The sequence below is a fragment of the Lathamus discolor genome, chromosome Z (genome assembly GCF_037157495.1).
Source record: "Lathamus discolor isolate bLatDis1 chromosome Z, bLatDis1.hap1, whole genome shotgun sequence".
In the NCBI taxonomy this organism is placed as follows: Eukaryota; Metazoa; Chordata; class Aves; order Psittaciformes; family Psittacidae; genus Lathamus; species Lathamus discolor.
Genome location: NC_088909.1, coordinates 21,374,531 through 21,388,154, shown reverse-complemented (window position 1 = coordinate 21,388,154; position 13,624 = coordinate 21,374,531). Strand labels below are relative to the sequence as shown.

At 51.9% G+C, this 13,624-nt stretch overlaps 1 protein-coding gene across 1 annotated transcript in view; it reads left to right on the top strand.

The window, feature by feature from the left end:
- Nucleotides 1-13,624, top strand: part of VAC14 (VAC14 component of PIKFYVE complex) — a 65,267-nt gene that overhangs the window by 38,558 nt on the left and 13,085 nt on the right. The window contains exon 14 of the mRNA XM_065662510.1: nt 4,725-4,857. Coding sequence (XP_065518582.1) covers nt 4,725-4,857 — 133 coding nt within the window. The remainder of the gene's footprint in view (nt 1-4,724; nt 4,858-13,624) is intronic.

Below are 13,624 nucleotides of genomic sequence, written 5' to 3'. Positions count from 1 at the left end.
ATGGGAACGGCATGAACCACTGGTGAGCACTTGGGATGAAGCAGGGCTTTTGGCAGATGTGTGCTGTACTTGAGCTAGCACCCATGGGTCAGGGGGACTGATGCCGGTGCTGGTTTCAGTGATCCAAGCAGCAGTAGCTTGCCTGGGAAAGGATTTGTTAGCCTGGCATCCTGGAATCATAGAATCATAGATGGTTCGGGTTGGAAGGAACCATAAAGCTCATCCAGTTCCAGCCGCCTGTCACAGGCAGGGACACCTTCCACTAGACCAGGTTGCTCCAATCCCCTGCAGGGATGAGGCAGCCACAGCTTCTCTGAGCAACCTGTGCCAGGGCCTCAGCACCCTCACAGGGAAGAACTTCTGCCTAAGAGCTCATCTCAACCTCCCCCCTTGTCAGGTTAAAGCCATTCCCCCTTGTCCTGTCCCTGCAGGTCTTTGTCCAGAGCCCCTCTCCAAGTGTCTTGTCAGCCCCTTCAGGCACTGGAGCTGCTCTAAGGTCTTCTCAGACTGATCCCATGCAGATCCCATGAGGAGATGTGCAGATTCATGCAGGAGATGTGCAGATCTCAGGAAGGCAGAGACAAGCCCTGCACTGCCTTTCCTTGAAGAGGCCTGGAGCTGCTCCAAGGTCTCCCCAGAGCCTTCTCTTCTCCAGGCTGAACAAGCCCAGCTCTCTCAGCCTGTCTCCAGAGCAGAGCTGCTCCAGCCCTTGCAGCATCTCCATGGCCTCTCAACTCGCTCCAGCAGCTCCATGTCCCTCTTGTGTTATGGCCCCAGAGCTGGATGCAGGACTGCGGGGGGGGGGGGGGGGGGGAGGGTCTCCCCAGAGAGGAGCAGAGGGGGAGAATCCCCTCCCTGGACCTGCTGACAGAGGATGCTCTAGTTGTTGACGAGGTTCCTGGCTGTGTGGTCACGTCAGCCATGGAGCTGCAATTTCCATGTACCTTTTGTAGCCTGTTTCTGCCTACTCTTGTTTCACCGCTCTGATGTTCCTGTGGGACCAGAATTCCCATTTATTCCTATTATAGTGGATATTTGGGCTGAGTTTTGTCATTCTGAGCAGGGATCTTTCTTCTTCCAGCTCCCTGTTCCATGCCGGATTAAAAAAATGGGCAGCAGAGCCGTGACGTACTACCAGCTAACGTACTCTGGGTACGTTAACAGCTGATCTGGCAGGTTACAGATCTGCCAAGTCTCACTTCAGGGAAAGGGGGAGAGGTGCAAGCTTCAATTAATTAAGCAGTTTTCCTAGCACATCTCTCTGCTTGTCTCTCGTGCTTCATAGAAACACTTGACAAGCTGCTCCTCTGATTCTCTTGAGCCAGAGATGCCGCTGTGCTGAGCTCCGGGCTATGCCAGGAAGGGTTACATGAGAGCAAAGTGCCAGCCACTTCCTAGACATCCTGTAAACACAGAGCAAACAAGAAGTTTGGAGGATTGGGAGGTTTTGTAACTCCAGCTGAGGTTTGGTTTAGACTTTTGCAGCCTGAGAGACTTGTGCAGGCTGGTTTCTTACCTCCAGCATCACCCCTGGAGAGCACTGGGAAGGCTGCTCCAGTGAGTGTGCTGTGGCAGAAACCTTCTCTAGTGACATGAAGTGGGAAGTGGTTCACTGTGTGCCAGGTGGGCAAGGGACAGAGAAATGATGCCTTTGGAGTCTGGTCTCAGTGCTCCCAGAGGCAAAGGATGATGACAGATCAGCTTCCTGGAGTGGGCAGAACATCACAGCACTTTCCTCCCCTAAAAAAACAGGGATGAGATTTGCTTTTGTCATCTGTGTGTCCCAGTTCGTCCTTGCTTCCTGACCACTGCCTGTCTTCCTCCAGGCTTGGTGGTTTGGTAGGGAGTTGATGGAAGAAATCAGCACTACTGGAGATTGGTTGTCCTACAGATTGTAGCCAGGATCTGATTTCTAAGGTGATTCTGACTTTTTGGGTACTTGGCTGATGCAGAGGGTCCTTCCAAGTCTCCAGTCTGAGAGGCAGGAGATGCTGCATCACGTCAGGAGCACAGATTTGAGGGTTCTTTCGGGTGGTTTGTCTTGGCACTGGCATTCCTAGACTCCTGGGTTTTGTTCAGTGCACACCACTGCCAGCACCCCAGCAACAGGAATGATGTACCTTCCAGGGAGGAGAGAAATTGCTGCCACCTCCTGTTTTTCCCTTGGGATGTGTTTTAGGATATGTAAAGGCTTGGGCTGTCACCGAAAGACGTGTGAGGCTGTGGTAAAGTGTAACGCTGTCTGTGCTGTGTGGAGGGAGTGCTGGGCAGGAGCTGCTGCCTGTGCTCCTGCCAGGTTACATCAGCCCTGGCAGCAATGTCGTCATTGCTGGGAGGAAGGTCAGAGAGCCGATTTTGGGGATCTCGAGAAAGAAGAAACACAGATCAGACCTTCCCCTGGACAAGCTACAGCGCTGGGGCATGACTAGCTGGTGGGGATGAAGGTGTGCTGCTGAATCTTGGGTTGCAGTGCAGCTCAGGTTTGGATGCCTCAGCACTGCTGACAAAATAGGCAAAAATATACCACTTTTGCAGCTTTGAAGGGCAGTTTCCATCTGCTCTTCACATCCCCTCACCACCAGAAAGAAAACCAGAGCTTGCTTTTGAGGCTCTGCCTGTGGGAGATAAAAGGCTGATGGATAGGCAGGCACCATGGGCTGCTCTGTGTCCCCTGGTCCAGACCATGTCTCGTCCAACCTGCTTCTGAGCATCTGTAGTGAGGATGTGGGGCATGGCTGTATTTTCACGCCAGGTGCTCCCTGCCTCTGAAAAATACACCTTTGTTTTGGAGCATGTTGGCTCAGATCCTCTTTTCTTTTTGCCCAGATCATCTTTCCCACAGCTGAAGGGAAACACGATGCTACGGCAAACACTTGTGCTCTGGGAGATGCCTGCTTCAAAGCCTGGCTTGAGGTTTCAGATATACGAAGAGGGGGAGAACATGCAACTCTGGTGGGGAGGAGACTTCAGGTTCTGGTCGAGATGATCCACTGTTTCATTTTCCTTTTTCTTTGGCTATGTCCTCTTGGATGCTAAATCAGAATCTGAGGAAGCTGCCCTGCCTGTACCTGTATCAGTGGGTCAGCCAGGGTGGAAAACAGCCCTGTGGCTTTTTCATCAGCTTTCCTGGGCTTTGGCACTTGATTGCATCTTTAATTGGCTGCTGCATGCTCTGTTGAGTCTCGGCAGAAGCAGACAACATACATAAATCAAACTCTTCAGGTTTCCATCAGTGAGCTGATGAAAATACTGGCTGTTTTCAGAATGGGGGGAATACCCTGGGGGTGCTTGTGTGTGCTGGCTTCTGTCCTCGCCATGGTTAGACATGGTCTTTCTGAAGGAGAAATTAAGGGAGAGAGCACCCCTCATTGCAAAGTCACCTTTAGAACTCTCTCTCCAAGCATCTGCTCTGAGAGCTGTCCTGAATAAACCACCTCCCCTGGAGTGCTGCTGTGGGAAAAATAGTCTTTACCTGCCAGCTCCCTGAACTTGTGGGTCTGTAGGGATATTTTTTGCTAGCACTTGCTGTGTACCCTGAGCTGGGAGATGCCCCTCTGCCAGTCCTCCCTGGTTACCCACCCCACAAAGACTCTAAGACCAAGTTAGGATGTCTTACCAAGTGTGTCCTGCAGCAGCCCATGCACCTTACAACATGGAACACCATTTTCTGTTAAATGAGCAATAGGAGTCCCTCGGGAGTGACTTTATGGCTCTGAGAGGTGCAGAGGGGTATGCTGGCTGCTTGGCAGAGGCTGTGAGCAGAGGCTTGCCATCTCTGGGTGCCCTGTGTGATAAAGAGGGTGCAGAGCATCCCTCCGCTATACGACTGGAAATCCTCCAGCCCCAGACAAAGCACCTAAGGTGAAAGGATGAGAATGCTTGAAAGTGCTTTGGGTCTGGATATGTCAGAGCTTGTTGAGGCTCTCCTCAGCACGCTGTCTCTGCTTTCACACCCAATCCTTTCCTTCCAGTTAGGGCATTTCCCACACCCTCCGTCCTCAGAGTCTGGCCACTCTAATTACCTTCCGCTTCTTTTCTTAAAAAGGGTCTTTGCAAATGAAGAACAAAGAAAAACCTATTTTTTTGGTACAGTCTCTAAGCCTGGAGCTCTTCTGTTGTTTGACCAGTACTTTGTGCTAGCTCTAGGGCAAGCTGTGTGTGACACTGTTGAACCAAGTGGCTCCTACTCAGGGGAAATCATGTCACCGAGCATAAACCAATGGCCCCCATCTGTGATCCAGGGCTGAACGTGTGTGTGATGCTGCTGTGTGTGTGCTGGGCTCGGGACATCTGTGGCCTGTGGGGCTGGATTAAAGGCTCTTCAAGTCACCAGCAGTCTGGTTTTTGGGATGAGTGTACCTGCCATATCCAGGGAAATGGGATTGCATGTTGATGCAGAGCCTCAGGCACCTCTTCTCCTATCAGCTACTGAAGTTGAACGGCTCTGGGATGATTGCCCATAAAGCCCATTTCACCCCTGTGTGCTCCTTCAGGGTCTGGGATCATCAAAAGACACTTTCCGCTGGGATGGAGAGAGCTGTGGCAGGTCTGGAGCCGCTTGAACTGAGCAGATGAGGTTATATGAGGCCTGGAAATCTTTGTTTCAAACCCTAAAGCTCCTCTGCCAAGAGCTGTGTCCATGTTTTGCATGTCTGCTCTCTGACTGAAGCTCCTTTGGCAGGAGGTCCCTGGATGCTCTAACTTGCTCTTCCCTGCCTCCCCAGGCATGAAAGGCTTGGAGTGCTCGCCCTCCACTCCCACCATGAACTCCTACTTTCACAAGTTCATGATCAACCTGCTCAAGCGCTTCAGCAGCGAACGGAAACTCCTGGAGACCAGAGGACCCTTCATTATCAGGTCAGAGCACTCCACCAGCTTACCAAAGCCCCACAGGCACCCCCAGGGCAGGGTGGGATGGGGAATAAGCTGAAACCTTTTCCTCAAGCCTCCTTCACTCACTGGTACACTGTTTCAGAGCAAATGGGACTTGTCTTTCATGTGTCAAGGCACCATATTACTCACTTGAATCTCCAGAGGCAACATAGCTCTTTACTAAACAGCATTGTCAGAGCCTGTTTCGTTAAGAAACGGCTAAACCAGCCAGAGCATAAAGCCTTGTACTCAGGGTGTCAGGTCAAGTGAATTCCTACACCCAGCTCAGCTTGATGCTCCCCCAGCAAAACCGTCGTCCCCCAAAGCTGCATGTTTCAATGCACAGGTGTCCTTGTTTCAGCAGTAGCAGTCATTTTTTCTCTTTCTTAGCTGGTGCAGTGCATTGGTTTTGACTTTCAGCCTGGGAACAGAGCTGATAACACCGATGGTTTTAGTTACTGCTGAAATGTTTTGGTCTGACTGAGGACTTTGTGAGCCTCATGCTCTGCCAGGGATGAGGGGAGGCAGGGAGGAAGCAGAGACAGGACACCTGACCCAAACTGACCAAAGAGGTATTCCATACCACAGCACGTCATGCCCGGGGACGTAATTGGGAGTTACCTGGAAGGGCACACTCTCTTCTCAGTCGGCTCATTTCGGCGGGTGGTATTGTATTCTCTTCCCTTGTTATTTCCCTTATCATTATTATTGGTGGTAGCAGTAGTGGTTTGTGTTATACCTTAGTTACTGGGCTGTTCTTATCTCAACCCATGGCAGTTACATTCTCTCGATTCTCCTCCCCATTCCTCTGGGAGGGGGGGGGCGGGGGGAGGGGAAGAAAGAAAGAATGGGGTGTTAGTAGAAACTGTGCGGCTGACTGGGTTTAAACCACGACAACAGGGTTCTTAGGTTTTGTGGTAGAGGCTGGGAAGCCAAGTGTTGTGGCAGCTGGCAGGGCATCGTCTTTAATGCAGTGAAATCTGGGACAAGGGACACTAGTTCTTCAGCTCACTGGGAAATAACAGGCTTAATGGTGTAGAAATCAGTGAGGGGGTTGGTGGGAGGAGTGGGCAGGACTCTGGGTTTTAATCCCTTGCTTTCAGGGAGGTCACGTGAAGACAAACATGGGGAGAGCACGAAACCCAAGTCCTGCTCCTGTGGGAGAAGAAGGGCCTTTCCAAAGGTGGAGGGGAGCACGAGGTACTGGTGGGGTGGTCCTGTCACTGTAATTGCAAACTAAAGCATGCAGAGCTATCTCTGCTAAGCTGAGCTGGGGGTTGAGATGGACAGCAGTTTGTGCCCAAGCCTTCAGGCAGCCCAAGAGCTGCTGGATTCATCCTGTGAGTGGTAAGCATCAAGGCAAAGTGTTGCAAAAACAGTGAAAGGGGACCAGGGCAGGGTTGCAGCTGCTGTTTAGGCTGAAGATGGGAATTTTAGAGCTTCCCCTCCACTTACATTAAATTTTAATGTAATATATTCCATTTGCTCCCAGAAAGATCTAGCTGAGCATATGTTTTGTTTCTTCTGATAGGAGCCTGGAAATGTTGGGTTTAATATGGGGTGCAAAGAGGTGCATATGGGGATCTAAGAATGGGGCAGAGACAAAATCCTACTCATAGCATCCCCAGTCTTCCCAGTTAGCACAGCCCTGGATTTGAGCAGCCATTAGCGGGGGGAAGTGGCCCTATTCTCTGTTAATGGAGCAGGGCAATTAGAGCAATAGGGGCCCATTTAGAGGTTCTCCCATATCATGGCCACATCAAATCTCCCTCTGGCTCTGGCAGGATGAGGTTGGCTGGCTGGCCAGGCTTTCCCAGCAGCCAGCCAGCAGTTCGGCAGGACTGGCTCACAGCAACTGAGCATGCTGGGGCTTTGTACAGTGATTTATGCCCTAAATAATCCACTAAAGCTAAAAAAATACATTTATGTGACTGTGCCCTTTGTCAAGTAACGTCGTGGGTCATGGGGGATAGAGGTGGTTCTGGGAGCGGTGAGCCATGCCCTCAGGTACTAGTGATTAACTCTGAAACCTGCTGATGGCAGTTGAAGTGCTGGTATTGGTTATCTCTCTGCTACCTCAGGAAAAGGCAAGATGCGAACAGGGGAGGGAAACTTACAGGATTCTGTGGGAAAGATTGATCTTTTGCCAGAGAGACCCAGTGAACATGGGAGACTCCTGGTGCTATTTTTAGCCACATTTCCAATTGAAGCCGTATTCGAGTTCCCACGTTACATCCCTCCCTGTCCACAGGCCAGCTCAGCTGTTTCGCACAGCAGGGTGAGAAGCCAGCATCATGTTTGACTTGGGAGATGCTGGTAGTGCTTCATCCTGGACTGGGGAGCACAAGGGGATGCTTGAGAGACCAGTACAGCCTGTGCTAAAGCGTGGTCCTCCCCCACGTGGTCCTCACTGGCCCAAGCCCTTTGCTTCCTTTGTGCCCATCATTTTCCTCTCCCCTCCGGGACCACTGCTGCCCATTTCTGCTGCTGACTGGCCTGGGAATAGCAAAGCAGGGAAGGAAAATAGACCTGTTAAGTTTAGGCAATGATTTCCAGCTACAGGATTATCACACAGGGGAAAAGGAAATGGGGAACAAGGGTTTTTTTCAAGCACAGCACAGCAGTTTTCCCTGTCACATTGTCAGTGCACAAGTTCAAACATCCATGAGGTCAGGTGGAGGGTCTGTGGTTAAAAGTAGTTTATTTCTAACCCAACTCAAGCTTGTTCATGTCTGGTTGCTGACTCTGAAAGGACTTTAGTTTCTCTCCTGGTATGGCCTCAGAGTCCCAGAGGCAGAGGTTATAGTACATTGTGTGCTTGAGGACACAAGTGTGGTTTGAGCATAGAGCTCTGCAGGAGCTTGTGGAGATGGAACCATCTCTTGTTTTGTAGGGACCTGTGGTTCCCAAGACATGCAGAGCTGTTCTGGTGCCTTCCTGACGTTTGGAGATGGGTGGAAGAAGCATCCACAGCCCTCCCAGTCAGCTCACCTCCAAGCCTGGCTCTGGTAGAGCTGGGGGCTGATTTGGTGCTGTCGCCCTAGGTGACCCCGGTCCCAAGCTGAATATCTTGAAATGCCAAAGAAGACAGGGTTGAGCTGAATGGAAATAAACTGCCTTTAAAATAACAGGCAAGCAGTTCCAAAAGTTTCTGTTGCTCATGTGGAAGAACCCAGATCATTTCTTCTCCCTTGCCTGGGTTCACCATGCTGGGAGATAACCAAGCGCTGGCACACAATCCTTCAGCAAGTACTGCTGGTGCATCTTCTTGGTCTGCTGCCTTTCCCTGATGGGATCCAGGTGTGATGCCTTCTCTATGTCACCACCCATGGGGACCTCACGGAGGCAGAGGTTATGGCTACAGCTTAAACCCTGGCAGGATCAGAAGGGCAACATCCAGGAAAAGGCTCTTCAAAGCTGCTTAGGTGCCTCATGAACACCTGGGTGAGGATCCTCTTTGAGAAGGGATGTGCTGGAGTGGTGCTCCTAGATTATCACTCTTTCCACCCTTCTCTTGAGGAACCACAGAGGTGGCAAATCTGCCTCCATGGTCTCTTCCAAGGACTTTTTTTGGGTTGCCACCAGTTTTCTGCATCACAGGTCATGGGGGTTTCCTTTGGGGGTCAGTCTCTCTCACTGTCACTTGTGACTTTAGGCTGGAAGCCAGTAGTTATTCCACATTTGAAACTCAGAATTCATAGTGCTGTCTTCTCTAGAGCCAGGCATGTTTGTACCCAAAGGTGACTCCCAGGGGATTGTCAGAGGCAGGAGCATCATCCATCGCTCAGTGTTACCTCTCACCTTGATAAGCAGACCCAAGACCTTCCAATGTTATCACAAATCAGGAGCTATCTGCCCTAGCTGGCACATGGCTGTCATGGATTCAACAGAACCCTTAAGCAAGAAGCAGATAATTCACATTCAGCTGCTGGCCTCCGGACGATGGCTTGGAGCAGCAGAAAAATGCAGAGAAGCTTCCAAAGCATCACATGGCCCCTTGGAGCAGGAACCCTGCAGAGGGAAAGCTGCTCAGCCAGTCTGGAGGCAGGCAACAGAGTGGCAACGAGCTCTTCAGCTCACACTGAGATTTAACAGGCTGGATTTAACACTTGCTTGTCAGTACCTGCTCTAGGGGATGGGGGGATTAAGTGAGAGGCTAAGCTGTACCCCACAGACACAGTTTGAGGATAGGGCTGGCTGCTCTAGCAGCTTGCCCTCTGAAGAAGCCATCCTCTCCCCTCTCATCGCTCCTCAGGGCTGGTTGTGCAGCTCCAGTGCTGTCCCTGGAGTCTGTCTGAGCTCTGGGAGCTAGTTTAGCTCACTAAGCCCAGCCTAGCACCAAAGCAGCTGGCTTTTTGCTGCTGAGATGGAGCAACTCAGGCATTTGTGGCTGATACACCTTACCAGGACAGCAAAGGAACCCTCTGGGGTAACAGGGTGTGCTTGAGTGGTTGGAGACATCCCTGTGTGCGCTGTGTATGATGCTTTGAAGTGTGGGACTTAACTTTTAAGCCCAGAGAGGCTGTTTTCTCGATGAACAATGGCACCCCAGGGCAGATGATGACGCCTGAGTCAGCACTTTGCTCCCTAAGCAGGGGCCCGTGTGCAGGGGTTGTCTCAGCTTGTTTTATAGAGCTGTTAAATAAACCTCCCTGCTGCCTAGCACCTTCTCATTGGGGAGTTTTCTGAGGTAAAGCTGCATGAAAAAGGGCCCTGGGGCAACTTTTCAGCCACCTCCTGCACAGTGCAAGCCGGAGGGGCTTGGCCGTTTGACTAGGGATGGTCCTTGTTTTTTGTGGGGATGCTGGAACCCCGTGGGGGGCAGCCAGGAGGGTGGGCTGGTTCTCCATCTGCTCTGCAGGAACAAGGCTGGAGCAGGTAAGGTTGTTCAGTCAATTTATGGCATTAGCTGCGGAGGTGGAAAATCTCAAGTGTTGTGTTTGGGCCATGGATTTATGACTCCTTCAGATGGGAATTGTTCACCTGTTTGGAAATCCTGGCTTTTCCTTAAGGTCTCAAATACTCTGCCAGGATGAGGCCAGTGAAGAGCAGGACAGGGGAGAGAGCAGAACTGGGGGACAGACACCAGCATGTCACATTGGGTGCATGAAGGGCTTTATGGTGATGCCTTTGGCATGGGCCTGGGGTGTCCAGTCCCTTATTTCTGGGCAGGAGGGGACTTTTCTGCCTCTCAGAGAGGCTGGGGGTGACCATGCAACACCTCTTTCTCCTCAAAAAGTAGGGAAAAACAGGCAAAGTGGGGTTGAACCTGTAACTGGGATGAGGAATTGGAGATGGGTGGAGCAGAGGGCCGGCATGTTCCGTAGAGCACAGGCATCCATCTGATGCTCTTGGCAGGCAGGCAGTGAGGAGCATGTTAAATCACTTTTTGCTCAGCCTGCCTGGCATTCCCAGGGCTGTGCTGTGTCTGGGGGAGCAGGAAGGAAAGGGCAGCCAGCCAGCATTCCATGGGGAGGGCTCTGGGGAGGGAGTGGGACGGGGGTTTAGCTGCGGGCTTGGATAGCAAGGGATACACTGGAAATCCTGCATAGAGCTGGTGGCTGTCTGCTTTGGTGGCAGGCTGATGCACAAGGCCTGGGATGCCACCATTCTGCAGTGATTCACTGTCCCCTGCCCCATCCTAGCCCCACTACCACATCCTTAACCTCATTCTTCTGCCTTGTGGTCCCACCTCCCTGCGCATTATCACCCCTTGCTAGGGAAGTTAACCAAAATCTTCCTCTTCTCCCAGGCTTGGATGCTCTTGAGCTCCACTGGACACACAGTTTGCTTGGCCAAATATTCCAGTACCTCCCCATGAGCTGTAGGCTTCCAGGGCTGGGATGTGGGACCCCTCCTGCTCCTGCTTTGTTGAGATGTGCTGATGCTACCATGCCCTCTCCAGCTTTCTCTGCCAAGCCCATGACCTGAAAATCCCTCTGCCCCACCGGCAAGTGAATGAGGGCTGGGGGGGCAGGCCAGGGACACGTGTCACCTCTTCCTCTCGCCCACCCTCCAGACCGCTGTGTTGAGGAACAAAACCTGCGTTTGTTTTTGTGGGAACCGTTCAACTTGTACTCAGCAAAGGGGAAAAAAAAAAACCAAAAGAAGGGGGGAAAAAAAAAACAAAAGAAGGGAAAAAAAAAGAAGTGCAGCTCCTTTGATAAACTGGGATATGAACTCGGGTAAAATCCAAACAGCTGTGAGTGCTACAAGGGAAGCTTCTGTGTCGGGAGGCAGCGAGCCTGCGAAAATACAGTGCTCTGCCTGCCAGGATGTTCACTGGCCGCCTGCCCTTCTGCCTTAATGAACTGTAAGCTTTCCATCCCCACCCCTCGTGCCTCGGGAAAGGAGGAACCGGAGGAGAAAGCTTTGTATTTATTTATTTATTTGTTTGTTTGTTCCACCAGTCTGTAAAGCAGAAAGGGCTCCCTCCTGCCCCGTGTGAGCACCGGGCGTGGGGTGATGTAGGGCAGCAAACATCCATCTGCATGCTTCTCCTTGCTCATCTTCCAGCTCATTCCTCTGCATGTCCCTTTATCCCCTGCCTGCTCCTCAAAACCTCCTCTCCCCAGCTCTGCCTCCAGCCAGCCATGAGGAATCCCACATCCGGAGAGCCAGAGCAGTGCTTTAGTGGTTTTGTGACAACCACACTCTGCTTTTAGGCATCTCCTGCTGTCCAGCCATACATGGTGAGCACCCTGGAGGCTCCTCTTGGGCTTCCACATGAATTTGGAGTGAAACCAGCAACCCCACTGTACCTCCAAAACCCCTAGCTCTCAAATTGCCTGTGTTACATAATGCAATGAGCTCTGTAAGCCCAAGGGAGCATGTGCTTAATGAGATTTTAATCCACTGAGGCTATGGGGCTCTTCACTACCCTTCACAGCCCCATGGGGCACAAGCTGGAGGGGAAGATCCTAATTTCCCCCGGGCTAGAGGTTGGATCCAGGGTTGCAACACACTTGAAGCCATAAGCAGTGTGACCTTCATGATGGAGGAGTTGCTCTGCCCAAGACCCAGGGAAGGATGAGAGATGCCTTCACTGAGCTGGGGGTACCAGCTCCTGGGAATGAGCTTGTCCTGTTCACTAAAGCTGCTCTGGGACCAGCCATACTCAGAGCTGCCTGGAGGGACATGATGGGTTTTCCTGTAGAAAAATGGGAACCACATGTGAACAGCAGTGCTGGAGTGGGCTGGACTAGTTTGGGTCAGTGAGAAGGGAGGAAAGGGAAATGTGTGTAGGGGAGGAAAATCCTCCCAGAATGGCCAAGTTCTTTCAAAGGGCAGGTCCCCGGGGGGTGGGGGAGATGGGGGTTAGTGGTGGAATATCTGCTCCCTCCCAGCACTTTCCCTGGGATTCCAGCAGCAGTGCTCTGGAAAAGCAGGATGGGAAGGTGGTGAGCCAGGAAAAGGTGGGCTGGGCAGCAGGGAGAGGAGCCTGCAGCTCCCCTACTTGCTAATGGTTGTGTTCTCTGGAGCAGGGCTTCAGCACGAGTAGCCTCCAAGGTGTTTCCCAAGTTTTCCTTGCCTGGCCAGTGGGTGAGGACCCTCATTGTGAGGAGTCATCAGTCAGTGCAGGCGAGGGGGTTAACTGTTTTGGTCTGTTAACTGCTAGATTAACCCATCTGATCCCATGAGTCAGGTCTTGGGATGGTGTTTCCTTCTCTTGCTCTGCACACGTGACATCTCAGTTTATTCATCTCCATGGAGAGAAAAGCCAGGACAGGGAGTCTGGGAGAGGCTGAATAACAACATTTTCTCCCCATCTGTCTTCCAGGGTATCTTGCTCAGGATTTATCCCCAAAGAAAAGGGCACACTTGGTTAAAAACCTTAAGGTTGGGCTGTTTTGGTCCTGCTACTCTCATTAAGGGACTTTTTTCCGTTCCTGGCTGCTTTTGAGCATCTCAGACCATCACTTTTCAAAAACAGCTTCTGTGCTCACACACTGCCTGCCCAAGCAGCCAGGCAAGTATGCCTTAATGCTTCCCACAATCTCCCTTGCCACAGGTTTCCATCCAAGGTGGGTGCTCAAGGCTGGATGCTGCTTTCAGAGCAGCTCACCCCATCTGCAGGCTCTAGAGTTCCTGCCAGTGGGTCTGTCTGGGTGCTCTGCTCCCAGGATGGGATGTCCTGGGATGAGATATCCCAGGATAGTGCATCTTCAACTCCCACTGAAAGTGTGGAGCTGTACAAAAGGCACCCTAGTTAGAGCTTCTTTCCCTTTGGTGCTCCTTCCGTTTGGTGTGTCAGCTGCTCTTGCTGCTCAGATCCTCCTGGAGCAGGTCCTCTTGTAGCCTTGGGTGCTCTTAGGGTGCTGGCATGGCGGAGAACATCCAGGCACTGTCCTCTTGCATATCTACAGGCCTTGATGGGTTAGAGGGAATGAGGCTCCTCAGGCTGCATTCCCCCTTGAAATCTCTTCAGGGCTCCCAGCTCCAAAGGCAGGTCAAGTGTCAGGATCCACCCTGTGATGCTGGAAGGCAGCAAGAGGCATCAGGCGAGTCAGGAGCGCATCTGGCCTTGCAGGCACCTCCTTCCCTGAGCTCCAGGCTGTGCTTGAGTGTCCCATCTCCTGCTCCTTCTGTCCCTTGTCCCCAAAGTCACACAGGGGTTAGCATTGCCTTGAGTGTGTCTGGGTGTGGATTTGAGCCCATCAAGCGAAAACACAGCCGCTTTGCTCAAGCAACGTGAGGGGAAAGTCAGCGGCAAGTCTGAGTCAAGATGCTGGCAGAAGAGATGAGGCAGCTT